The sequence below is a fragment of the Podarcis tiliguerta genome (genome assembly GCF_965153285.1).
Source record: "Podarcis tiliguerta genome assembly, chromosome: 11".
NCBI classification, from domain to species: Eukaryota; Metazoa; Chordata; class Lepidosauria; order Squamata; family Lacertidae; genus Podarcis; species Podarcis tiliguerta.
In genome coordinates, this window is record NC_139544.1 from 28,281,304 (window position 1) to 28,309,280 (window position 27,977).

The 27,977-nt window shown below is 49.1% G+C and overlaps 1 protein-coding gene and 1 long non-coding RNA gene across 9 annotated transcripts in view; one reads left to right on the plus strand and one right to left on the minus strand.

Moving 5' to 3' along the window:
- Positions 1–2,925, plus strand: part of ARB2A (ARB2 cotranscriptional regulator A) — a 201,303-nt gene extending 198,378 nt beyond the window's left edge. For all 5 annotated transcript variants that reach the window (XM_083404186.1, XM_083404191.1, XM_083404189.1 and 2 more), the window contains one exon: positions 1–2,925. In XM_083404186.1, coding sequence (XP_083260312.1) covers positions 1–143 — 143 coding nt within the window. In that variant the 3' untranslated portion in view covers positions 144–2,925.
- LOC310660068 lies at positions 681–27,232 on the minus strand. Of its 4 annotated transcripts, none has more exons than XR_014503109.1 (2): positions 26,556–27,232; positions 681–2,843 (listed from the first exon to the last, which is right to left on the minus strand). It is a non-coding gene; the product is annotated as an uncharacterized lncRNA (long non-coding RNA). The 4 variants fall into 4 exon arrangements; XR_014503110.1 differs by lacking the exon at positions 26,556–27,232 and adding an exon at positions 22,153–25,097; XR_014503111.1 differs by lacking the exon at positions 26,556–27,232 and adding an exon at positions 16,746–20,769.
- Between the last annotated feature and the right edge of the window lie 745 nt (positions 27,233–27,977).

Sequence of the window (27,977 nt, forward strand, 5' to 3'; positions counted from 1 at the left end):
GCACGGAGCGGCACGAGCTGACCTCGTGGAAGAGCTACGCGTCGATCTTCCGCTTCTTCGGCGACGCCATGGAGGCGAAGAGCAGCTCGGGCAAAGCGGCTCCGACGCGCCGCTCGCAGCGGATCCGCTACGAGGAGCTGTAACCGGGCGGGAGGCGGGTGGGCGGGCGGGAGCCGGCGCCTGCTTGCCTGCCTGCCTGCCTTCCCGCCTGCGCGTCTGGGCGGCGGCGCTCGGCAGTCCCAGCCCCTCATTAGATTGTTTTCTTCCTAGAGCACAGGGTCGCCGTGTCTACATCTAAGTAGCGTTTTGCATTATTTCTAGATGAGTGCAACTGTCAAAGCAATATGGGTTCACTGGTTGTGCTTCCTGTGGGCTGCGGCGGGGATTTCGGGCTGCCCATCAGTGCGCAGATTAAGGCTGACAGCAGCACCGCACCGCGCAGCCTGGTGCAGCTCTAATTGCCCTGACAGAGCCCGGCACCGAGCTGATGGCGGGCGGACGCGGCGCCTCCCGGGTCCTAGCGCCCTGCCCTTTCCTCGCCCCTCCCCGCCGTCGGAGCTCACATTTAGTTCTCCTTGATTTTAATGGTGGACTTCCCAAGTCTCGCTAACCAAGGTCCCGCCCACGCGTTAGGCTCTTTAATGATTTCCCGCAAACGCTTTGGGCGGTGTTTTTTAAAATAATAATAATAATAAAATGCTTTCGTGCTTTTTAAATTCAGGGGCTCTAATAAACTGTATTGACACAATGGTAGCGATCCTAAGCCCTGCACGTCTATGAGACTTACCTGTCGCGTCAATGTGTTTAGGATGCGCGTGTAACTCCAGCAATGGCTATTTTACTCTTTCTACTTCAGGCTGCGGAGAGGCTGTGCCACCCAAACTGAAACCATACATTTAATCAGTGGGTGCTTTGTTTGGTGTTTATTAATGAGGAAGACTTGAGCGACTTCAGCAAATCTGAACATGGAAAGAGGACTTAATTTTACTTCCAAATGCGCCAAAACTACCGAGCGCTCTTTGCTTGTGTGGTTCCTAGGGAGTTTGCTGAGTCATTTAAAAAAAAACCTAAAAGGATGTTTTAGCGACAAATGTAATATAGAGCAAATGATACCAGTATTTAAAATGTTGCTTCTAATACTTGGTTGAAACGTTTATTTTTTATTCTAACAGAATCTCTATTTTGTGACAAATCAGATAGCGAAGAACTTTTTTAAAGATCCTGGGCGCTCCCAGGACGCCGCCTCTCCGCCCTGGCCTCCCGGTTCGAGGCCGGGGCAGCAGAGTTTTCCATTCCTTGCTGAAACAGGGTCCGCCTTTGCCGGGAGGGGCGATTTCCCCCCTCCCTGCCGAAAGATCTTTTTTCTCACTCAATCTGTTGAACTCCTGAAGCCAGTTTCGTTTTACCTTCACCGTCTGGTGACACTGTGAAATATTAATAGCAAAAAAGAAAGAAAGAAAAGAAGCATGTATTACTGACGTTGCTAATCACTTTTGTTATAAGCAAGAGGACGTCGTTTTTACATTCCTTAAATTCCTCATGGCTTTCAATGAGTCCTGACTATAATTCCACGCGGACCTAAAAGTCCATCTGTTGTCACCGAGTGTTTCCAGTTACCATGATGCTCAAATAGGGTCTGCCTTCCACCCAAAACCGCAAATTCTCGGGCTTCTAAGCTCCAAATTCGTGGCCAGTGTGGATAAAAGGAGTGGGGTCCCTATGGGCCTCATCTCACACCCCCCAAAGCTCTACCCGACCCGGACTCCAAGCCTGGGGCTCCCTCTCCACGTTCTCTGGCAGGCCACGAGGCTCCGCTGACTGCCGGGAGTGGCTGCCCTGCGCGCGGCTTGCGCAGAGGGATCCCCAGCGGACGGCGACCCGGCCTCTTCCAGAGCAGCAGCGCCTGGCTGGTGCTCGAGTAGGCGCGCCGGGACACCAAGGAGCGTTTGAACTTTTCCTGGCCTCCCCTCTCAGATGTTACCCGAGCGAAAGAGGGGGTCACATTTCATCTCATGCATGCATTCAGTGGCTGGGCGATTTCGTTAGATACCACCACCAGCTCGTTTGAAAGGGAAGCTTTTGGGATTTCAGAACAGACGTGTTGGCTCACGTCTTTGAAAGCGCTGCTGTTAAGATTATCCCAAAGGGCGCAATTCGGGTTAAGGGGCCCTGTCGGTGCAAAGTGGAGACACACACACACACGGGCTTTCCCTTCCATCGGAAACCTGCCAGCGCCATCTCTCTGGGGGCAGATTCAAAGCCAGAGTCAAGTGGCTCCAAGTGCAGAGGTGAAGGTGGCCTGTCTCGGCGCGTCCGCTTCCTCGCCTGACCTCTTCTGCTCTGTGAAGGGGTGACCTTTCAGACTGGCAAGTTGCACACCTACTCTTCTGCGCAGGGAAAATGATCGAGCCATAGCCGGGCAGGCTTGCGGCAGGAATAGTCTCCTGGTCGCTTCCCTGGTGACCATCTCCCCCACCTGATGGTCCCGGTCTCCTGTTTCCCCTTTCACTGGAACTGCTCCGCTCTCTCTCACCCGCCTGGGCTCACCTTAGCGTCAGCTTCAGGGTGGTAGACGGTCGACCTGGTCTTTTTTACTATCCATGCTTTTTCTTTCCTTAGCTGTGATCTTGTGGTCTTTTCCCACAGCAACCCTTAGACCTTACTCTGTCTTTTGTGAAAGCCTCTGGGGCTCTGCAAAGTGCCAAATCTCACCAAATGAGTTTTTTTCCTCCTCCAAAGTGTCACGGTTAAGGTTTCTACTCCTTCCGGTGTGGTCCCACCAGCCCCTTGCTCTGTATCTCGTGCCGTTGCCTGGGTTGTGTTCTCGCTGCTTCTGGACCCAACTGTAAAGCACACAGGGAGCTGTTAAAAGGGTTGTCTCTTTCTGTTTACACTGAACCAATAAAAAAATGGTTTCTCTTTTAAGATGCGGGTGTGACTTTCTTGTCTCTGGTCTTGTTAAGCGACTGTGCCAGGCGCAACAACTCAAAGGGATGTTCATTTGCTGCTGGCCGGACAAACCCGTTCGCCAGGAGCAAGGGGAGCGCAGCAGCTTCCAGGAAGGATCGCTCTGACTCGGTTGCCCCTCAGCAGAGCGAGCCGCGAAAGAAAGATCTTCCTCCACCTGGGCCGTTTGAGACTTGGAATTATTTGCGTGGCCTCTGAACGTGTTTACGAATATCCAAGGCCTTGCAAAAATGTGAGGCGGGGGAAATCGCGTTTACTGTTAAAAGGGCTGGGGAGGAAAGGCACATATAGAGCGAAAGGATGAATCGGGCACCACAGTGCATGGGAATTCCTGCGAATGAGTGTTGCGGAGGGTATGTTTAGGAACCATTTTATCCAAACAAATTATATCCCCAGCTTTTGACAATTAAAAAAAAATCGCCTGTGATGCAGCTCGGTCCCACCATTCACGCTTACCCAAAACGAGGCGCCAGTGAGTTCCGAGGGGCTGCATCCCCAGTACCTCCGTATATGAGTGCAAAAGCCAAAACAAAAAAAGGAAAAGGAAACCTTCGAAAGTGTTGTGTGGCATCCAGCAAAGGTCCCGGGGCTTGAGCTTTCCCAGTTTAGCGTTTTTTCATCCGAGCCAGAAATTCTACCATGTATAAAAATCTCCACACCTTTCAGGCGTCTGCTAAAGTCCCGAGCAGCAAATTATGAAGCATTTTTAGGGTCATACATGGGCTTCTCCCCTGTTTAAATCAAGGGGTCTTTCAAGGGATGCCTGCATGGGATGAGGCTCGTTCATTTGCCTCTTGGAGCCATAGCTGGTCTTTTCTAGGAAGGCGCTTAAGGCTTGTCAAGCCCAACCAAGGAAGAGTGGCTTTCCTTCCTTGCACAACTGTCCTCTTATTGCACCTTGCTGGCGTTAGAAAGTGGGAGAAGCTGGGAAAGGGGGCATCCTGGGTGCAGAAATCACTAGACCTTTTGCATGGATGGCACCAGAGACCCCCAAAGGAGTAGCCCTCCCGCCATCCAGCTAGCCTTCGAGTTCCCTGAGGTCACAGAAGGAGAAGCTCCTTCTGAAGTGCGGACTCGTGGGCCGGGACTTCTAGCAATGGGTCCAGTTCTAAGAAGGGTTACCTGGAGAACAATAGTACCTAGTTCACAGGAGACATGTTGTATAGAATTTCGCTGTAAGCCATCCATCCCAGACATGTCAGGAAGTCAGTCTTACTCCCACTGAGTTGGATGAGGCTCTCTCGAAGGTAAGTGGAGATAGGATTGCAGCCTTCACGTGACCTACACAGTTCTTATTTCTTTCTTTCGACCACGTGGGACCCTGCTCACTCCCAGCCACCGCCGCTATGCAGTCTGCCCTTTCTGGACACGCTGCTCTCTGGGGTGCATTGGAATCTTACCTACTAATGGGTCAAATCGATTAAAAAACCTCCAAATCGACCTACAGGATCTTTGACAAAGGACAAGCCGGGCAGTTTAACGAGCAGGACCTCCAAGTGGGCGTTTGCTGCCCAAGCGCTGGGATGGGACCAACGGGGTGGGAGAGCTGTGTAGCTCCAGGATCGGATGGAAAAAGGGGAGCGTGTCCCCTTTTTTGGTGGCTTCTGTGATTCTGGATGCCTGGTGCAATGGACTCCGCTCTATGTCTGCTGGGCTAAGCCTGATCAAAACTTAGCTCCCAAACCGAACCTGACCACTTCTCGGGGGGCGGGACTTGCATGTCCTTGATATCTGCCAAGGTGGCCTGAGCTAAAAGCTTCCCTATCCAAATCAGTGCACATTCTGACCCAGAAATGCGAGGAATCCTGTCCCTCCTTTCCGCTGCTGCTGCTGCTGCTGCTGCTGGCAGCTAGAGATTTTCCCTCCACTGCAAAGGAGGTCTCTTAACTCCTTTCCATTAATATAATTTGTGGGCCCTGGAGAATGGACGGATCCCACAGCACCCGAATGACCCTTGGCATCCCCTCCTCTCCCAGGCCTTCATTACTCTAGGAAAAGTAAGAGAGTCAGCTATAGACCGTAGCAGCATTAAACTGTGATCGTGCGTTTGTGACTGGCGGTGTACCTCCTAGTCGAGGGACAGTGATGCAAAATATCTGAAACACACACACACACCCTTGAAGCATTTTAGCTTTTAGCTCGACACTTGAGCTGTGCAGCAGTAGCAGTAGCAACGATCTCCTTTAAAACACACTTGGGAGGAATTAATGACCGAATGGTTGGTTTAATTGATTCCTCCTTGGATTGGTGGCTCCAAGTTTCACACCGCTGGTCCGTTCACAAGCTGATGTCTTCTGGAGTTACCATAAATCTGGGCTAAGACCGCTCGGCTGAAACAGCGCTCCGGCAGTCCGGGGAGGGGTGGGGGCGAAGGCAGAGGATTGTTCCTGGTAAAGAATGAACCAGGGGCCAAGGCTGTCAGGATAGAACTCGGCTCCTGAAAGTGGATCCCTCTTTCACTTGGGACAGTGAAGTAGCTGCAGCCCAGGAAACACCAACACACACCCCGCTATAAGTTTTAGAACAAGTTTAGTGCCATAGATCTGTAATGCCTTAAAGGAGAGAGAGAGTGAGAATCGATACAACTGGACCAGTTCGTAGTTACGCCGAACTCTGGATGGAGCGAATGAAGAGGGGCAAGGCGAAAGGAAGGTGGAACAAGCTCTTACTTTCCATTCTACTTCGACTAGGCAAAGCACCTGTAAGAATGTCCCAGTTTTGCACCAAAGCAACTGAACGGACAGTTATGAACACATTCTGACTATGGGGCTCTAGTTTTGCCGGCTAAGAGGATATGCTTAACATCAAAGGTTGCACCGGGTTTCAACTTCTGGTTGGGTGGGCCTGTATCCATATCTCCATATCTCTATATCTATCTGTAGCATATGATCCCACGATTTATTTCTGCAGGACCCCCGTCTCCTTTTAACCGAACATATTATTTGTTAACCGCCCAATAACCCCGTGAAGTTTGTTCCTGAGAAAATGTTCCCATTTTACAGATGAACAAATAAGGTCGACAGGCCCCTGGCTAGTATCTGTCCTTTTAAAGTAAAACTCTGTTTGGGTTCATGACAAAGAGAGTTTCTGTGCATGCCGCAAGGTCCTTTTATGCAGCTTAGTACCTTCATTCTAATACATAAGTTGACGTGGATTCCTAATCAACTAAAGTGGGACGTTTAAATATTTCTTTTCTCAGAGGAAGCGCACTTATTCTCCCCCCCTCTCCCCCCCTCAGGAACCAATTCTCAAGTACAATTGAAAGCTGTCATATAAGACGACGGCAGTCTGTGTGCCTGCGCTCGAATTTCTATTCCAGTTGAAGTTAAAGTAACCTGTTAAAGGATGCGGAGTGTATTTCTGTGTGTATCTGATAGACAGATCACGCTAATTGTTGACTTAAGTCCCCCAAAGTGTGAAAAAAGAACTTCCCCAAACTTTGCAAACGCTGTCATTGCTCCTAATCCCCCACATTTTCCACTTTTCTTTCCAGTTTCGGATTGCGTGTGTTTGTGAGCATTTCACCAGATCAGTGACAGCTCTTTATTTGCATAATTATATGCTCTGGTCTGAAGAGAAAACTAACCCCCAAATTTCATGGGTCACCAAACTACGACAATCAATGTTTTATCACGTATGCTAAGCAAAAACCTAAGAAGCTATATGAAGTTTCTTGGGGAGGTTTTTACTCCTCAGAAAATTAAAGACGTGGTGCCCCTTCAATAGATGCAAAATCTTTCCAAGCTCTTTGTAACTGAATTCTGTTTGAAGGGGGAAACCAGAGATTAACACGTAGATCTGGGGAGAGCGAGGCGGGGGCAGAGACCCTCGAGCATCACTTCAAAGTAGATTTCCAAAAAGAAGCGCCTCTGCGTGTTGACAGTTGCCTGCTCCAAATACTGTAAGGGGCCAATCCTATACGTGTATGTTGAGCGTTCAGCGGGGCTTACTCCCGGTAAAGTGGGTCCGGGATTGCAGCCTAAATCTCATTCGCAACAAGAAAGGGCCCGCAGACCCACTCGGATCCCCAAATAGGATTGTTCGTGTTGTTTGCTTCCCATATACAACTCATGGGTTTAAAGCTGGGATCCCGCTTTCCTTCCATTTATCAGTGATGGGATGGGAGGGTATAAACCATCTAATCTATCGATCTATCATATTTAAAATTAAATAAACGTAAAGACGACCTTAATCACCCCCAGCCTCGCAACGGGATTTGTTCTGGTCCTTGAATGCACCCAAATCCGTGGGAGGCCCCATCATTTTGGAATGTGATCAACGTGCATGGTTGGAGCGAAGAATGGATTTAGGAGTGATCACAAGCCAGAAGGACAGGCGAGAGAAAAAACACCCACTTGACTGAGGACGCTGCAGAACAGGCGGGAAATTCCTGTGGGGTAAAATGGGGAAAGTGTGTGTCGCGGGGCTGGGGGTGGGAGTTGAGGTCGGAGCAGGAAACGCATCCTGGGGGTCTGCTGGTCCCCCTTCATTGGGGGAACTGAATTCGGAGTCCTTCTTCTGCAAGTGACTTAAAACTAAAATGAGGCGAAGGGATGAGAAAGTAGGACATTTCTCCTGATCTTTACTAAGCATTCGCTTCCTGACAGCTTCGGCTGAGGACGATTAAGCCCGAGCCTCGAGCAAGAGCGCAAGCGGGACATTTGGAGCCGACAGGAGTTGTGCCTGTCCCGCCGCCAAGGCAGCCTCTGCGCCCAGGAAGGAGCCGCGGTGGTTTGGCCGGAGTCGCCACGAGAGCTGCCCGCGCCCTGGATGAAAAGGCCGGTGATCGCCTTCTTCCCCTTCAGAGCATCAAATGAGAATAATCTGGGGGAAGAAGGAGAGAAAAGCCCTCGCCTCTTCACCTCCATGGCGAATGCGGGCTCTCTCAGCTGGAGGAGTAGCATCTGACATTCCTCCTCACAAGAGGGAAACTGCAAAAGAAGCGCAGGGAACTGGAGAGGGAGAATCCAACAGGCGAATATTCGCGGCACGAGGGGGGACCGCTCTGGAGAGCTCAGGACCAGCCTGCCTCAGGTTCCCTCTGCCTCTGGCCCGGCTTCCTGGGGGAAAGGGAGCAGGTCGCTCGCCCCCACGGCCGAGGTTTTGCTAGCCTCTCCATGAGAGGGTCCCCTGCCTCCCAGGCTCTCCCTGCAGCCCCGACATGCCTGGGTCTCTGTTGAGGTCAGGTGACGAGAACGACCGGCTAGCAGTTCCCGGCTCGCCACTCCAGGCTGGACCCGCGAGGCTTGAAAGGAAAGGCCCTGTTTGGCTGGCGGGGGGGGGGGGAGACTTTTCACTCTTCCTTCCGCATAATCCCTTCTGCCTCCTCCCAAAAAGCCCATCTCACGCCCATCGTCTAACTTTTGCTTTCGAATTCCCCCTGTGGGGGAACAGTAGAGCAGAGCTTCGACCCATCCTGTGCAATGTCTACTGCCCCTTCGGATCACCACGGTTGAACAAAGAGTAAAATATGAGAGAAGTTTCTTTGCTTCTGCGTTTAATGAATTCCTTGAACGGGTTCCCTAGACCCAGAAGGAGCGCACACCAGTCTTAATTTCGCCCCAGTTCCGCCTGCGATTTACTCCTACTTAAGACAAGTTAAGAAGCATCTTGCGGGTAACATCGTATCTAATACCTTCACGTGCAAGTGTTTGGAGGCTGGGTGCGCGCGCGGACCTCCTCTTTCTCCTCGAACTTTTTTGTTCCTTAAAAAAGTTTGGGCTTGTCCCTCAGTTATTAACCAGTTGGTTAATTCACTTTCCGTTTCCTAAATATAGGTGCAGGGCTTTATCTTAAAAAGTTTGCTTTTGCATCCTAATTAATTCTTCTAACTAGGGGAACCTTGAGAGCCTGTTAATTAGTAACGTCGATTTAACTCCTGTGCGACTTTCCTGATCTTTGGCACAAATCAGAGTAGCTTTTCTGCTAACAGAGAGATAGACTAGAAAAGAGAGGATAAAGAAAGACGTAATAGCGGCTTCATGGATCGCTGACCATGTGTTCATTCGGGCATCTCTATCTGCACATCTTAAAGCCACTTTAAAGGATACCTAAGAAATCTGGAACCCTGGAACCCTCGGTTTAGCCCTGCTGAATCTCTCATTTCACCCTTGCTTTTCCTTAAAACTCAGTGTGTTAAAGAATCAGGATCAGGTATCCATGTTAATCTGCTACTTGGAAGCAAGTTGGAAGATAACGACTCAGTCCTTCAGCTTTCAAAGTGGGTGGGAAGTTATGATACGGGTGTTTTCTGAGCCTCCCAAGTTGGGCTGTTAAGATTTAGAAAATAGAGAAACCATGTCAGTCGCGGGAAGGTGTCCAAACTTTTACCAGTCTGGGGTGGGGGTGCGAATTGGGAACCCCTTGATAGAGCAACTGAGGCTGTGACAGTCTCTCTGCCAGGGAACCCGAAAAAGCGGAGCGGAGCTGGGTTTGCGCCATCCACTCTCTGTAGCACCATGGACAGCTCCTAGTTCTGAGCTGCCCTCGCCCTAAACAAGCCTCTCCTTGCCTCTTTCAGCCCAAGCCTGGAGCAGGCTGCGGAAGACCTCGCTCTCAGAGACGAGGTTTTTGTATCCTGAATCCCGCCTGCTCCGCGCTTCCTCTAATCTCCCTTGAAGCGGGGAGAGTTAACCATGCATTTATGCCCCCTTCTCAGGACTTTCCACCTCATGTGCTCTTCTGGTCCGAGTCCACTGCCCTGATCTGATGCCACTGCCCGCAGGCCCCCGATTTCGTTTTCATCCTCTGTCCTCTCCCTAAGCTCCTTCCGCCAAGATTCCCGCATTGCCCATCCTTGGTTTCCAGCTTTGCCCAGAACCAGACCTCCTCCTCCTCCTCCTCCTCCTTTCTCTCTCTCATTGCGGGGATGCGTGCATGCCATTTCCCCCTTTCCATGCGATCTTCATCTTTCCCTTGGCTATGGAGGCGATACTGGTGGGGGCGGGGATCTGAGGTCCTCCTGGTTGGTTGCAAAGCAGATCCGCTTCCCTTCTTTGATGCGCGCCTACTCGATGCAAGCCCACTGACTGCCAGGCAGCTGGTTAATTGCAGCCTCGGGAGAGGCACCCCAGAGCCAGAGCCCTAAGAGCCTGGCAGCCCTCCCTTTCTCCCTCTCCACCCTCCCCGCTTTGCTAAAGGGTCGGCCAGTCTGCGCGTCTCAACCCCGTAACTTTACCTCCCTTCAACTTCCCCCTTCCAGACCCGCCACCTGCTGTGATCGTCGGGACTTTAAGCCCTCTCTCAGTCTCCGCATCCTTTAATTCAAGTTATGCGCAAGGAGAAAGAGAGAGAAATAATGTCTCTTTTTTCTTCCTCTTTGATCACATCCCTGTCATTTTAGCAAACAACTTGCAGCCGTGCAAGCTTGTAAAGTCAAGCTATTTACGTGTTCGCTATTTAAATGCAACAAGATGCTCTCTGCTCATTAAAATGTTCTCGCTCTGCCTTCTTTTGCTGAGAGATCCGATTCCTTCCCATTTGCTTCCCCGATCCGTCCAAAATTACAAAAAAGGGGTAAAGGGGGGGGGGAATGAGCAAGTTGGATAGCTAAGGATTTCCTGGCTTTCCCTTAATATAAATGCCCCCCGCCCCAGCTGAGCAACGACAGCGAGGAGTTACAGACCTCCCTGCTTTTGAGTTATTGGGGAGGAACTTACTGGAATGGCTTTGGGGCATTAGGAAAGCAAAGTTATAGCCCAGTGCTCTTACTAATATTAAATACTATTACGGATCATGAGCCAGATTCATGGAAACGGATATTTAGATATCCACAACAGGGTTATTTGAGGGTTATTTTCCTCCCCTCGAATGAAAGAAACCGCTGCCTTCTCTCTGCTAGCTTGTGGAGAACATAGTTCGCTTATTAAAAGGGTTCGCTCCAACGTCCGAGTCAAATTATTCTGTTTTCAGCATCAACTTTGCCGGCAAGTTCACGAGGGAAACCTCGAACCCCCTTTTCGTCATCACGACCCCTTATCCGTGTTACGATGGGTTAAATGGAATCCTTTCTTCTCGACCCACCTGTAGTCGGTTCGGCGCACACACACGCGCACCACCGTTTTCACTGTTCTCTATAGGGCAGCTTCGTAGGGGGAATTCTGTTTTCTCTGCTTGATCTTCATTTGCACCCACAAAAAGTCCAAGGAAAGGGTCCACTCGCTCCCCCTAACTAGCCAACCGGCCCTGGGTAGGCGGAGGGGGCCGCTTTCGTTTTTTGTAAGCGGGAACCCCGAGGCAGAACGGTTAGGAATTAAACTTTTAGAGGAATAACCTGTTGCACGCTTCTGATTTGGGGAAAGTGAAGATCACCGTGGTATTTTATTTTTATTTTTTTAATTCGTGGTATCTTCTATCTAACCAGGATATTTTATCGCGTGGATACTGATAGCTTTCTGATCAGTAATCGAATTGATTCCAGACCATAATTCAGACATTGTTGTAGTGAGCAATGTTACTATAAACCAGTTTTGTATTCTTGTTATTCTTATTATTATTGACAACTAATTGGCAGAGTGAAAGTTAGATGTCTGCGTATTTAAGAGGGGGAAGGATTTGTGTTTCGAGGTAGCTCACCTTTGGTATTAAATATTTGCTCCTTTCTTTGATCTATATTAGGATATTAGGTTTCTCCGGAGCGTGAGCCTCACTGACTAACAAAAAATCCCTTTTGTCAATCGTGCATTAAACCTTCTCATCTCAGTTCTTCCGAAATCCTCTTTCTTCTGGTAATTTTGCTTTGTGTCTCCCCCACCTCCATTATTCTGAACATACATATCCTGAACATATCCTGAACAATTTAGCGAGTGCATGTCCGTGTTAGTAATCTTAAAAATAACTTTTAATGGGAGGCATATAGAAAATAATGGAATCTTAGAAAGGGGAAAGAGAAAAGGGACTAGAGATTGGGTGTCCAACATGAAAGCATTTTCAATTATTTGCTCCTCAATTATTTTCCTCAGCTATGGTTTACCTTGTGATTATTTTCTTTTTTTCTTATTCGTGACATGCGTTGAAAAATATTACTCTCTCTCTCCTCCCCCACCCCTTTCTTACCTCTTGTAACCCTTCAAAGTCGTTTGAAATTACTTTTCTTGTCTTTTGGCCATTTGTCAACGTCAAAACTACCTGGGCTATCTAGTGAAATGAAAGTGTTTCGTGTATATCTTAGATATATGAAAGGATTCCTCAATAGAGTTTTCTGGAAATCAATAGACACCCATTAATGTCCTAAGTGCCTACTGGGTATTTTTTTGGGGGGGGAAATAGTCAGCTCCTTGGGTATAATATCCTGGGATAAAGTTGCAGGATCCTCATTACAGTCCACTGGGATAGCGGAGTTTGACAAAGAACATTTTCAAGAGTAATTACATTTAGGGAAGTTTTGAAAACATGGGGCTGCCACCAGATGCTGCTTCTGAGCTCTGTCTTGCTTCAGGAACGCATTTCTGTCGCCTCTCTCCCACTGAATGATTGTGGATATATGCATGTCATTTTCCTGTTTATCTATCTGTGCTCAAGCCTAAGTAATTTTTTTTTACTTTTAACGTGCCACAGTATGTGAGTGTGAGTTTCTCTGTGTGTGAGCACGCACGCACAAATACATATATCACACATTTATTCGCTAGCATCCTTGTAATAATGGGTTCGACTTTCAGCCCCTACAAGACAAACTTTATTCTGTTCAATGGAAATGAACCTCAGATGTGCAGATGAACTCTATACACTTATTGAGTAGAAGCTACACTCCGGCCCACCTTATTAACGATTATAATTGTGGCTCCCTGCTCATCAGGACGGGTCTCTGAAAGAGGTTTCTTTCTGCTACTCTCCCCTTCATACCCGCACGATGCTTAAGCTGACGACCCCAGAGCGTTCAGAGGAGGAGGCACATATCCTAAGACTAAGCAAGGCAACCCAGCTTCTTTCTCCATGGGCAGTTCTGCCTGGCCCACAAAAGACGGGAAAGAGCCTTGCCTGCTTTAAAGCACTGCTCTTTAGAGATCAACTGCTGAAAGAGATACCTGTGCGCTTTGAATTGCTTTAGGGGAGGGAGGGAGAGAATCAGAGCGAGGTTCTGCCGGCGCTGCACCTAAAACCGGAATGTCCCAGAAAGGTAGAGGGATTCGTTCATGTTGGTGCAAGTGAAGCCGTAACAAGAGCCAAACTCTGGAGCATTTAAGATTTCATTATCAGCTTTCTACCTTGGAAAACGAGACCCGTTTGCTTAACTTAATCCGGAACATATGTTTGCAACTGTAGCGCCGTGTGTGTGTGTCTGTGTGTTTCCCTGTGTGTGTGGTTTGAAGTTGATCAAGTTGTAAATTTTCCGCCTTAGGTTTTCAGCGCCTCCTAGTTACAGCCTAACACTTTGAGATTTTACAAAGGCTCTAACTAAAGGGGAGAAAATGAAATAACAACCATGTAATTTATCGAATGTTGCGAGTCGCACCAAACCAGCCTATTTTTCTTCCCCTGTGGTAGTGATTGTTGTTAAAGACCTGCATTTCTGAGAAACTGAGCCAGAAAAGAGAATGCAACAAAATGACTTGTGAAAAAGGAACGCCTTTAATATGCATTGCTGTTTTAACACTTAAGAATACTCTTTTCCTGTTTCTATAAACGTAACGATGATCACAATAATAGTATTTGAAATCTGGAATTAATAATAAATTAAAAGTACTTTATACTCTAATACATGTACCTGTCAATACAAAACTTTCAGATTACTTTTTCTAAGGAGAGGAGTTTCCATGTAATGAATCCCTAATCATATAATCAATAGAAACAACCGAGGCTTTTAAATTTCTAAACAGTTTTCTTACTTTAATGAAATGAATAAATTTAGAACACGGAAGGTAATTTTGCAGAATAAATTTAGACTGTAGGAGATACAGAAACAGACCCCCAGGCTTTACAAACCTTAAAAAAAAAAGATGAAAAGAGAACGTACATGTGATTTTGTGGCATTTTCACTTTAAATCGCTCATAATTGTTTTGATCTATTCATGAAAGAGTGACAAGGAGGCTAACTTAATACGACCAGTTTCTATTTCTGGTGAAGCTAGATCTCATGTGCGTATTTACATTGCCTGCAACTAATGAAAACATGTATCAAATCTCCGGGTTGTGTGTTGCTTTTTTTTATTAGGTTTCCCCAAATACAAATTAGCTACATTTTGGTCCAGCCACCAAAAAGGAGGGAAATCATTAAGTAGATTACAACATGATTACAACATGAATTGGCAGAGAGTAAAGACGCCATAGTTCAGATTTTGCTTGCAGGCTGCCTTTTATTTCAATCGGGATATTTATATGATGATTCCATATGATTCTTAACATTATTTAATAGCACTTTTTTCTTTTTTGCTGGAACTAAAGTGCGTTCCTCGCAGAACGAAGCGGGGGTAGGTAATCTGATTTGTCTGGGGGAGGATATACGAAAAGGGGCCGTTTTAGCTCTGAATCGGAATGTATTGAGAGACACAGCGCCATCTAGCAAACAAACGGAGAATCAAAGGCGAGGAATCGGCGAGGCCCTTCGGGCAGTCATAGAAAAAGAGGGGGGGGGGGGAGAGAGAGAGAAGCGAGAGAGAGACTGAGCAGGAAACTTACACTGCCTCGTCAGTTTCACCTGAGCAGAGCTCCCCCCTCCCCCCCAGCAGACAATCCGCACTCCGTTCAGTGTTTCGCAGGGCTCTGCCCTTTCCCTCCCTGCTTCTGAAAGAGCAACTCGGCTCCGTGTCGTTTGCGCTTCGCTTCTGAGTATTAGGACAGGCAGGTTTCCCTTAATCAAGGTCAGATATTACTAGCACTATCTGGTCCCTGGGATGTATACAACCGAGGTACACGCACCTGCCAGGCGCTTAATAACTTTTTCTCTGCTCGTTATCGCCAGCTCTCGTTTTTAGGGATGGGGAAAGAGTGAGAGAAGTCAATTGAGCAGTACAGAAAGGACAAAAGTCACCAGGTCCCCTGACTGTTCTATCCTTGCATCTCCACCACACCCCAGTATAGCCAAGGTGGTTGGTGGCTGCTTGGTTGCTTTGCTGGTCCGGTGAAATGCAGGCGTTTAAACGCTCCGTGAAATAGATGTAATATATTTTCACAAACTTAAGATGCCAGGCGGTGGCCACGTCGCTCAAGGGAAGCAACGCCCTTCGATGTGTATTTGCATGGCTTTCGAAGGACTACAAAACAAAGGCAGGGCATATTCCATCCTCGTAATTTTTGCTGTTCGATTAATCTTCTGTGGCTTTCTTTTTTTAAAAAAAAAAAGGATGGTGGAGGGAGAGGAAAGGGGGGGGGAGCAGAGAGAATAAACCAAATAATCCACCTCTGGGTATTTGCAAGCCATGTTTACATTAGTTCTGCAAAATTAAACAAAGACACCAAATGACTGTGAGGAAGAGAAATTGTTGCCATTCTGCAAGCGCGCGGAAGGCTCTCTAATAAAGGGAGAGTCATTATCGAGGCTTCGTGGAAATCGTCGCGGGTTAGGAAGAGGCGACTAAGACAAATAAGGCGCACCTTTGCCTTCACAGCTCTTTATTGCCACCTGCTCGAGAAATGTTCCTGCGGAGTATCAGAAGCCCAAATGTCACTCTTGTGATGTTGTTGTGAAGTGTCTGGGCTGTGAAAGATGGTCTCCAGATGCGCCCACCCTTCAGAACAGGCTTCTGGCGCCCACTCGCCTTTCAACTGGCCAAGCATCTTTCGACATTCCCCTTTTAGAAGCCCAGTATTCAACATCTCAGCTAACCTTGCATCCTTCCCAAAAAAACCCTCCCCACCCACCTCTCCCCGGCCATTCAGATCCTTGAGATTAACATGGCTTGAAACTAACAGGGGTCTCAGAACGTGTTCGTCGTAACAACCACAAGGATCCGATCCACCAGCTCTAGTGTTTGCTTGCCTAACTCCCTGTAGGTCTTCCCCCTTCCTCCTCTAGTTTCTTTTTCCCCGAGTTCTGAGCTTTCCGTTCTGTGAGATCCGTGGGAAATATGGGGCAGAAGGGTGGCCACTGAAATCGACTCTGTCTCCTTCGGGCTCTGTCCAGCTCTTGAAGTTCCTTGGAAAAAAGGAGACCTATATTGGGGGAGCGGGGGCTGTGTAGGGCAGGGAGAAGGCTGCTCTCTTTGGGTGGTTTCATCTCTATCGCCTGTTCTCGTCCAGATTTTCTTACCCATGAAACCTGCTCCGTGGTGGGGTTCCCCAGCTGTTTAAATGAACATTGATTTATTGCGTTTAAAAGTAAATTTACACACACGCCGACATCATTCCGTTTTGTTTCCCCAGACCCTAAGATTTATTTTCTGCTTAGCGCTTGTCTGACAAAACAACGTCCTTTACCTTTATTACACATCGATGAGGAAATCTGTCTTATTTTCCCCCTGCTTGGATTTATTGCTCTTGTTACCTGGTTTGTTGAGGAAGGGGTGAGTGGAGAGAAGGCTGTGGAAAGCGGGGAAATTACGGAAAGAAAGAAAGAAAGAAAGAAAGAAAGAAAGAAAGAAAGAAAGACAGGCTGACTTGAAGAAATACAGGCGCACCTCGCAGGTCCCGGGCTTTGGGAAAAGGGAGCAGGGCGGAAGAGCAGGAAAATACTATTTTTCACAAATTAGAATGTTCGAGTGATTTGTTTTAAGAGATACAAGACGCTCCCTTCATCTGCTAGAAGGCCTGAAGCTCTTTGCACAAACTCTTTTGCAACAGATCCATTACTGAGAAGCAAAAATATAATGCAACAAAACAAAGCAAAATAAAAATAATCCTACCACTCTGACTTACCTCTGTCCCAATTACCCAGCCTATGGGATAGTTGCTCTCAGGGGATTGAGCTGCACTTTGAAACAGTCTTTACGGTACACTTCATCTACGTTTTTGTTGTCTTTAGTTCTCATTAAAAGGCCACTTTATTCTTTTCACTGATATACTGTCTGTGTTCTTCGTTTCACACTCTTGAAAGCAAAGTTATTACAACTTATCAGGGAAGAAGGGCTCCGAGGCTCTTTGGGGTGGGGATGGAGCTAGGGGGGGATGAGAAAGAGAGGCAGGAGAGGGAAATCCGTGGACAGGAATTTTAAAGATTTTTTTTGAGCACACACAGAGAGAGAGACAAACAAGAGAGGTTGTTGAGGCAATGTGCTATTTCAGGGGTGTTGGTGGAAAAATTGAAAAGGGCTATCGGGCAGTCATACAGCGTTAGCCAGACACTGTGTGTGTGTGTGTGTGTGTGTGTGTGAGTGAGAGTCGGCCTTATTCCGACTCCCCTACTCCCCCCCCCAACCTGATTTATCACAGAGGCGTCTAATAATCACTTTGGAGATGTCAACTGAGGACTGTCCCTTTGCAAGGCAAAAGTGAAGATGTAAGGAAGGGTGGGGGTTGCTATCCTCATCAGTCGGAGCAATTCTTTGTACAGAGTCTCCCATAAATGCACTACCTTTCAGGCCAGACCCCCCGGGCTCCGAGAGCCCCTCCACCCGCCTTTCCCACTTGTTGTCCAGACCGGCGCAAGAAACCCAAAGCGTTTATTTGGAAGAATCTCTTACCGAGCCAGAAAGAGGGTAGGAGGGTCAGTCAGCTACATCGGTCTAAATCGATCTCGAATCAATATCGATCTCGAATCGATAAGACCTTTTCCCCATGCGCGCGTGCGTGTGCCCAGATAGCGTATACACGGCTCTAAGAATGCACCCAGGATCCGACCCGAAGTGGAGCCAAAGAAGAAAAGGGGGCAAGGCTCTTGAGCATCCCTCTATTCATATTAGCAGCATTTCTTTCTGCTTGCCCTTTGAATGGGGCCGTGTCACTCAGAGAACTAAGGGCCATTTCTTTAATCTCTCTCCTCTGCCCTCACAGATCGACAGCCTTTCTCCCCACTCCCTGCTCCCCCCCTCATGCCCCCCTCCCTTCAGGGCACAAGATCCCCGTCCAGCTAGGCTCAGGCCGTCGCCGCTGCTTTCAGTGGAAGATCCTAAGCCGGGCTACGTCCCCTGGTCCCCGACGGGATAGACCGCGGGGCTCCTGGAGAGCCGTGCGGACCCCTGGGCACCCCCACCTCTCACTGGAGCCAGGCCCCAAAGAAATGGAGGGCCTAGGATTGGTGATGAATTAGTCTTTTGGGGAGTGGGATGATTTTTCTTAATTCAATCTGGCATCCTAAAGACAGGATGGAATGCCCCAGTATAACTATTTGCATGGAGACGTTTTCAAATCGAACCGACGTTCTATGGATTCGAATTAGGATGGATATTTTCTCTCCCCCTTTTTTATCTACCCAGTTATGCCACAGTGGTGAACCAGAGGGAATTAAGCCCTCTTCAAGTCCAAAGGCTTGGATTCCTCTTCGAGGAGGCTCGGGCTACAGATGGCTCAGGGGCACTCAACCAGCTTCATAGGAGCCAGCAAAGACTACGAACTAGCTGCTGCCATACGTGTGTGCGTGCGTGTGCGTGTGCTGGGGATATTTTTAGAGTTGGAGTAGCCACTCTACCAGGCAAACGGAGAAATGGTTCAAAGCAAGATCTCTACTGCTGCCCTCCTTTACTGACAAGCAAGCCCGCCCGCCTGCCTCCCAATTTCATGAGGCTTAATCCCAAGGAACCGTGCACAGGCGGCCTGTATTCAAGGGAGAGCCATTTTGCAAGGGGCACCCGCGGTACTGCTCTGGCATGATGGGCGTCACCAGCTGCCTCCTCATCCCAGCGATCTCTGATCCAAATGCACACGTTCTTTCCAAGCGGATGGAGAGAAATACATAACCGGGTTGAGGGTGCATGCCTTACGCCGCCGCCGCCAATAAGCCAGGGGCCTGTTTCTCTCTCTCTCTGCCCTCCGAGGTTCTATTGAGAGAACGTCACCCCCCCCGCTCGATCCTCGCCCAGATTAAGCCGCAGTAGTTCCCTGCCAGCTGATTTCCCACCCCACTCAGAGACACCTCTGACTTAACTCCGGGATTCTGAGAAATGTAAATAAAAGGGCATCGGACTGGGATGTCAGGCGCCCTGGGCCCCTGGAAATTCAAGTGGATGGCAGATTGAATAAATGCCGGCATTACCGAATTGTGGGCAGGTTTGGGGGGGAAAGGTGAGAGGAGCGATCTGAGGGTGGGGGCAGACGGTCGATTCACCCACAGAATCTGACATGTTATTTTCTCTTTGCAGCAATAATAAATAGGCACTAATGAACCGAGGTACTAACTGTGTCCCCTAAGAGGGCAAAGCTCCAGGCGCAAAGATGACTGCCCGTTGCAAATGGTGAACAAACACACGCGCGCGCACACACAAACACACACACACACACACACACACTCACTCACAGAGAGAGACCACTAACTTGGGACCCGCTTTCTAGCGGCCCCTTCCCAATGAAAGGCGAGGGCAGCCGAGAACGTGGGTGAATAAAACGCCAGTTAAAACGCTATTAAACAGCGCAGAAGGTGCAAAGCTCGCGCCTCGTTCCGCCTTGATATGCAATTAAATTACAGCAAATTCCTCTTTAAATAATATCGTTTGGAATCCTTCGCTAAGATTCAAGGATGTCTGAGGTTAAGTAGCTTTTAAAACGTCAGTTCTAAATGGCTTATGCAATGAATAGCTACCTTTAAATCCTAACACCATTATAAATACTCTATACATGTGGATGTCAGTTTATCTCTACATATTTCTTCTTCAAATGAGGAAAGCATTCATGATCATCATAATAAAAAAGCTCCTTGACATATTTGAGTTTAGAAAAGCAGATGTTAATTCCACCCTCCCTTCTCCCCACATCTTGTTTTATGACCAACTCTGTTGGAAAGGAGCCAACGGCGCCCTGCGCTTTGCTCAGTGACTAGTAGCCCGGGCGCATTAGAGCCTTCGCAGCACCAGCCGAGACGAGGCTCGAGCCATAAAAACCCCCCCACATCTGGGTTTCTTTCCCTTTTTTTCGTAACAACAACAAAATTAAATTAGGGAAAGAGTTGCAATAAAAATGGGAGGAGGGGGAAAGGGTCTTGGGGACTTGGGGATGGATGCGGAAAGAGAACACACCTGCAGCCGCGCCGGAAAAAGAAACGGCCTGTGGATATTTTTCAAGATAGAAAGAGGCTTTCTGGGGGCCTGGCCAAACAGGCGTGTATTTTCAGTGAAATAAGTAAAAAATAATAATAAAATAAGAGGAGGTGCCAAATATGATTGCCAGCTCCCCACAGACACAGAGAAAACAGTGTTCTAGGACACTCCCCCCTCTTTTAGGGGGAGGGATACGGCCCCCAAAAAACCAATGGAAGTGATTCCTGGACAAGAAATGCTTTACTTCAGAGCACCCCCCTTTTTAGCTGTTTTCACATTCCCATTCTCTCCAGGCAGCCTCCCTTCCAAGCTGAGGGATCAAGTCTGAGGGTTCCCATCGTTTTCTCGCTCCCTCCCCCGCTCCTCTTTTCGCCCCATTAACTAATATGTTTGAGAAAGGTTCTTGTTTGCCCTGAGTTACACGGGGAGCAGAAGACATGGGAGGGCTTGAGACAGCGACGGCACCGCCACACAAACCCGGAGCCGAGCTTTCCCTGGCATCACAATTAACTGTATGCAATATTTATCATTCGACAATGTTTGCCATCAGGAAACACCAAACGTAAAATCGGTGGAAGTTTAATAAACAGACACCCAGAGATTGATCAAATAGAATGAATAAACATGCCTGGATTTTTTTTTTATGCGCACGTCTGTGCTTCTGACTATTAGGCGATAATCCTGAGTGAGAAATAAATGCCATTGGAGTCTGCGGAGGAGGGGCGGGCCGGGAGGGGAGGGGAGGCGGGGGCTCTCTAGCCAGCCAGTTGGCCTTCTACTGAAGTTAATTCCCACCGGTCCAAGTTCCCTGCGGCTTGGAAAGGTTAGGACTGCACCCTTAGACCCCCGGGGACGCATCCAGATTCCTTGCCCGACATATCCCCACTCCTCACACCCCACGTGGAAGGAGCTATGAGCGAGGGCCACGGTGCCTCCCTTAAGAAACTGTGGCCAGGGTTGGTTTTAAATATATATGTCTCTTTATGGTTCAAAATTGGAAGAAGAAAAAACCAGGGTCAGTCAAAATGGTAGTCAAAATGGTCTGGTGTGATTGTTACAAAAATAATAACAGGGCTCTCTCTCTCTCTCTCTCTCTCTCTCTCTCTCTCTCTCTCTCTCTGGCCTCTTCCTCCCCGCTCCCCTCTTTTTCCCTTTTTAAATGCAGGATCTCGCCGGCTGGGGCAACACAATGGCAAGCCATCTGGTGCGCAAGAGAAGCGGTAGAGACAGCAGCGAACGGAGCCATCCGCAGCTTCCTAGAAGCGCACCGGGCCTGCAGGCTCCCCCCTCCCTTTGGCTCCCCGGCCTATAGCTAAACTTGGACGATGGTCTGTGACTGATGATCTCGGGACCCGCCAAGCAAGCAAGCAAGCAAGCGAGTTGCCGCCCCGGAGCAGCCCGAGGAACCTCTCCACGCGCGCCAAGCGCCGCTTCGCCTCCTGCTGCTGGGAGGTGGTCCCAAGCGCAGGAGCGAGCAGGGAAGAGCTCCACCCCCTTCCCTTGGTCGCGGAGACGGATAGGTCGGGGGAGGGCGCGGGGGAGGCAGAGAGAGAAGCTTCTTGCCTGCTGGGCTCTACAGTTGGGAAGTTTTGCTTGGAGCAGCAGCAGCAGCAAGAGTAACAACTAAATAATAATAATCGGAAATTAGCCCTTTGCGCTTATCTCTCCGTTCCCTCCATCCTTGTTTAAGCTGAGATATCTATCCCCCCCCTGCAATGCATGGCTCGATTTAAGAGCACGCGACAAAAAGGAGGGAAAACAGGTGGTGGGGATGGGGGGGGGGGGAGAAAATGTATTAAACAAACCCTTCCGGGTGAACCTGACCCACGCAGAGACCTGTAGCAGATGAACTGCATCTCTCTTCCCCTCTCTCTTGCGCACAGGAGGGTTCTCATCTGACTTGTCACCGCATCTCTCACCCTCACCGCCTTCCTTTGGCCCATATTTCTGTCAGAAGGGTCGCTGGTGTCAGACCCGCCTCCTTCCCCACTTGGCCCTCCTCCGCCTTGCAAAGCATCCCTCTGAGCTGAGGGTGTGCGGCCCTAGCTGGCTCTCAAATCGCTCACAGCCAGGACACCCCCCACCCGCGCCCCAGCCACCCCTGAGCAGTATCCCATTAACCACTTACTTTGAAAGCGGAGCCTTTCCTTCGGCTGTTCCTTCTTCTCTTCCTTTCCTCAAGCACTGCCTCCCCAGGCCACTCAGCCTGGGCTTGCTCGGGTAGTCATAGGCCAATCATAGCGATCAGAAGAGAAATAAAACTTTCTCTCTCCATCATTTGCCCCCTCTCTCCCTGCCCCTCCCTTCTTTTTCCCAGTCTCCGCTGTCCTTTGGCACCTTCTGCAAGAAGGAGGGCTGCAGTTCCGTCCCATCGCCTGGAGAGCGTCTTCCTGGGGACGCGTCTGCTGGCTGAGGTAGCCGCGCGCTTCTGCTGCCGCGCTTGGGAGCAGGGAGCCCGGCCTCGGAGCGAAGTGCAGATTGAGACATATCGGGATCCCTATAAAAGGGTCATTTCGCGAGGGAGGCTGGACACAAAGTTTGGACTCGTGACTGGCATTCCTGAGAGGCCTGCATATTTTAAAAACAACAAAGCGAGCCCCCAAAGAAGGGATTGCTGGGGGGGGGGGCGAGAGAGCGAGAGAAGAGGGGAAATAGTGCGGGGGGGGGAACTGGAAGAGAAGTTACTAAGTGACAAACATCTGTCAACATGAGCTAATTTGTAAGCTTTTGCTGCGAGGAGAAACTGACTAGTTTTGTGAGGGTCTGTGTTGGTCGATGCAGGGATCTTTGTCTCTAACCTCCCGCCCCCTACCCCTCCCACCCCGCTTTTATGTGAGTGTTTAATCCTAGAAAGTTCCTAAAATGGATCTAAGACCAAACCAAACGGGGAAGTTTGACCTGAAAGGTCTTTCTGGCCTTCGGATTAAAGCCCCCTCTCCCCTCTCCACCCTAGGCCACCGTCCTCCTCTCAGCCGCTCCCCTTTCTTAGCTCTTTATAAACCGTTTCGAGATGGGGGGGGGGATATAAACGTGTCTCAATGGCACAGCGACAAAGGCCAAAAGAAACACCAGTGACATGAGCTGCTGTTGCCCCCCCCCCCCAGCCCCCAGCCCACCGCAACCTTCTTAACAATAAGGTTTTATCTTGCAGCGAAAGAATAATATCCTCCTCTTTCCTCTCTTGGAATACGATCACTTTAAAAGCTTCAAAAAGAGAGAGAGAGAGAAGGGCCGGTGTGCGATGCAGAGACGTCCTCTCGGGCCGCATAGGCGTCAGGAAAGTCGCAGCAAGTTAACTTTCCCAGCCTTTGGCGCAGATCTGCAAAGCAGGCGCAGGCTGGGCAGAGGCGGGGGCAGCTGGCGCAAGCGGGGAGGCGAAGGAGCGGGGGCGGGTCTGATGCTGAGGCGATTTGACTGGACTGGGTGGGATCCTCGGCAGCCCCAGGATCAGGGGGCCTTTAGTTTGTGCGGGGCCCGCGGAGAAGCCTGTTTCTCTCCTAGACAGCTGAAGACAAAAGGAGAGGAGGCCTAGTGGTGAGCTGGATATCTCTGTTAGTTGTCAGCTCAGGTCCAGGGGCAGGCGAGGAATGCTAATCAGCCATTGCAGAGGGGCTGAAGGCTGCAGATCTCTCGCATAGTCACGTCATCTCTCTCTCTCTCTCTCTCTCTCTCTCTCTCTCTCTCTCTCTCTCTGTCGAGGGTTGTTTCGCTCTCACTCCCAGGGCACTTGCTTGGTTTTTTGCACTCACGTCCACCAGCTACACACCCATCCCTGGATCTTATGTACTCAAGAAGACAATCCTTAAACATACACAACATAGGCACATACAATACTACTCAGGCTTTATTCCTCGTTCCTCTCCCCCTGGGGTGACATAGGAAAGGTTTGCGTGGAAGCAGTCTGAGTGCCACTCCACCAAACGGCTCGCGTCGGCTGGAATCCCAAGGGTTTTCCTCTAACTGGTTATGACTGTTCCAGACAGGGTGGCTCTTTGGGCTCCACCGGCGAGACCGAAGCACAAATTACCATGTTGTAATTGTTCACTCCTCCGTAGCTATCCGAGCTTCGGTCTTTTTTTTTTTTTGCTCTGACACAGAGAGAGGGGGCGGGGGAGGGAGAGAAAGAGAGAGAGAGAGAGAGAGAGAGAGAGAGAGAGAGAGAGAGAGAGAGAGAGAGAGAGAGACGTTCCTACCTCCTTCTCTAAACAGAGGGATCGATAGCTGACCCCACGGTTTGGCCAGTGCTTTATTTATCTGCCCGAGCAATGATATTATCAGCCTTAAACGTTATATACAGCAAATGTCTTCCTAAATCAACACACAAGGATATCTCCCGGCAGCCAAGCTGCTCTGCCTTCAAGAAGTTCGCTCTGCCTCTTGCCCTCTCCTCCGCTTTCCACAACAACCGGGGCCCGTTTTACACCCCGTAGTTTTCAACGGGATCCTCTGTTTGAAGCTTGATGGTGGGCTCTGCAGCCAAGAGGTTGTAGATACACGATTGTACAACCCCGCTTGCTGTTTCTTCCAGGGATTCGCTTGTCAGCCTGGCTGGGCTGCTTAAAGGCTGCTCAACGCTACCCCTTTTTTGTAATGGGGGTGGGGAGGAGATCTAATTTCCCACTGTCCTCTCTGTTAATTGCTTTCTTTCCTTGCAATTATATGTATAAACCGATTTGCTCCTTTCCATGTTATGGCTTTGTGATTCTAATGCAAACCACTTGAGGGGGGTTGGGGGTGGGGAGAGAAGAGACCAGCCATCTCCCCCCACCACACACAGGCAAAATGCATTCCACCCTCTTATTAGTCGTGAGAAGATGCGTTGGTCCTTAGGGCTGCAATGCATCTCAGTCTTACTTGGGAGTAGATCCCGCGGCATATAGCAGGATGTGCTTCTGAGCAAGGCGAGCAACACTTATTTTCAAATGTATGGCAGCCAACCAGATCGGGGCCTTCCGGTGAAATTCACCATACCCAGAAATATGACCCAACACCGAATTGCTCCGGCATGATCAGACGAAGGATGGGGACCCTCAGGGCAGCTCATCTGCCAGCCCTACTCCCCATTCACGTTCATCTCCCTTGCCTCCCTCTACAGGTGGCTGCCCTTGGCACCAGGGGAACAAAGGTGCCCATGCGGACGCCCCTAGTCGATCTAGCAAGTCCCTCCTTCCTTTACCCGTTCTGCCAGCATGGCCCACTGGAGACTCCCAGCCCATTTATTCCACTTGTTTCTGCAACTTTGACAAGGGTGCAACGCTGGGTGCGCGTTTGAAGCCCTATGTTGTAGGCAGAATGACTGGCAAAGCCATCCCCATCCAGCTCAATGGAGCTCATTCGGAGTGCTCGCTATTGCCGTCTCCGTGGGAAGGGCTTGCCATGGAAGGCAGCGGGGTAAAAGAGGCTGAGAGTCCGGCTGAAGTCCTTGGAGGGGCTTCCGCCAATTTCCAAGCCTCAGAGTGGGTGGAAGGCGAGAGGGGAGCGGAGAACGTGACGCAGCTCGGAAGAGAGGCAGTTCTGGAGAGAGAGAGAGAGAGAGTCACCTTGCCTTCCTTCCAGCTTCTCTGCAAATTTCTCCTTCCTTTCCAGCTGTTTTGTGCTGACTCTTCTATGTGATGTGCTCGCGGGGTGGGGAGAAAAGAATTGGGAGGAGGGCATTGAGGGAGCATATTTTAAGTCCAGAATCCTCAATGGTTTCTCCTCTCTCTCTTTTAAAAGCCACACAACCCAACTTTGAAAATGGATTCGCTGACAAGTAAGGATAATAAATTAGAGGCGCTTTCAGATAGATATCTCAGACGTGAAATTGCGCCCAGCTGGTTGTGTAAGCAAACAAATAGCCGCCGTGTTCGAGGGCTCGCGGCTTGATGAATAGAACACGACAGAGGTAAATGGCTCTTTAACTCATTTAGGAATAAAACTCTCGGGCTCCCCGAGTCAAAGAGCCCCGGAACGGCGTGGATCCTGAGCGAGCCCTTTTAAACAAGAGTTTTATTGGTTTCCACTTGTGAGCCCTCATCTTTCCCCAGTTCCTCCCTCCCACCCCCGCAGGGAGGCCTCGTCAAGGCACCAACTGACTAGTTAAAAAAAAAAAAAAAGGAAGAAGAAGAAGACAAAAACTTGTCAGGTTCCGAAAGGTGTAGTAGCCACATGGCAAACTTGAAAATCTGCCAGAATTATCAGGGCTGGCTTTGCCTGCCTGCCTGCCTTTCCCGCTAGAAACTCAATAGAAAATATGAACCGACTGCATTATTATTTTTCTTTTAAAAAAGATTTTTTCCCTAGCATCAGGACGATATTGCCTTTTCTTTCTTTCTTTCTTTCTTTCTTTCTTTCTTTCTTTCTTTCTTTCTTTCTTTCATTACACCCATTTATGTAAACTTGAGGGGGAAGGAATAGGGACAGAATCCATTTCTCCAAAGGTATTGAGTCTCCCCTACCTCGTCTAGAAGCCCAACCAGCAGAGAAGCCCCTTCTCTTTTACTCTGGAGAAGGAACACCGAAATCTCACGCCACGAATCAGTGAGACTTCACTAGTTTCAGGCAAATCTGCTTCGGGCCGAAGCTTTAGCTCTCATTACTAGGGAGGAGCTGGTGTAGGTCTCTCTTCTCTCTGTTTGTCTGCCTGTCTCTCTCAAGATTCACGAGGCGGGGAAGGGGTCTCTCTCTCTCTTTCTCTCTCACGCCACCCGTAATTCCTGGGGGGAACTTCTGTCCGACCCCCATCCTCTGCCTTTTAAAATTTTTTTTGGCTGGCGGAGGGTTCTAAAAGCAGCTTGAATCTACAACACTTTGCAACCACTTCAAAGAAATATTAAGCTCTCCCTCTCCCCGAGAACGTTTTGCTTGCAAAAAACGAACCCTTTGACTTGCACATCACGCACGCATGCACATTTAAAAGAGAGGGATCTATGCCAAAAAGAGTGACTTCGGATTAAAGCATTCAGATCTATGTTCTTATTGATGTCTAGAACGAAAAGGAGTTAACCCAAGTTGCCTTTTCCCAAGGAGAATGGCCCACAACCTCAGGCTTTCGACCAAAATGCTTTCTCGGTATTATCGATCTCTGCCAGAGCATCCTTACATGGAGAGCTGCGTTTGAAATAAATTTATTAACCGTTCCCCCCTCCCTTCCATGACGTTAAACGTGACTCAACAAAGCTTTCTCTCTCTCTCTCTCTCTCTCTCTCTCTGTCTCTGTCTCTCTCTGTCTCTCCCCTTCCTTCCTTCCTTCCTTCCTTCCTTCCTTCCTTCCTTCCTTCCTTCCTTCCTTCCTTCCTCTCTCACCTAATTTGGTAGACATCCACATGTGGCTCCTAGATTCTTATAAAAGGAACAAATCTGTTATTCGTTGGCAGGTGAACCAGAGCGCTGTGGAGCCCTGAGACACATTCCCTCTTCCCTTGTCAAAAACCTGTCAGGGCTCTGTCGTCTGCCCAGTTGGGCTGAAGTCATTTCAGAAAGCCGACCCACAAACACCTTACGTTTAAATCAAGCCTCACAGATGATGGGAGTGGAACTGGCTTGCCAGATCCCTTTTCCTTTCCGGGCGAGCGATGAGGATCCACACACAAGACACTTCCAAGTACATCGTTTTAGGCCACTACATTCCGCTCTTATATATGAACATTCCTGACCAAATGTGCAGTCCCATTAACATCAGTGGTGGGTTTAAACCCGTCTCACACCAGGGCACCTCCGCTTTTGGGGGGTTGTTCTCCTTAAATGCGACTGAAGACTTCAAGGCAGCCACATGTCCACATTGCAGAACTAGTTGTTTATTATTATTTCACAATTATTATGTACATTAGGAACTCTGCAATTCTCAAGCTCCATCGCCAAGGAAGCCCCAAAATTAGATTGACTAGAAAAGACTTAACTGGGGTGTGGGAGAAAAGGAGGTCAGCCACCCTGAGAGTAGGCAAAAGGCGATGCTTATTGTGGCCTAACGCTTTC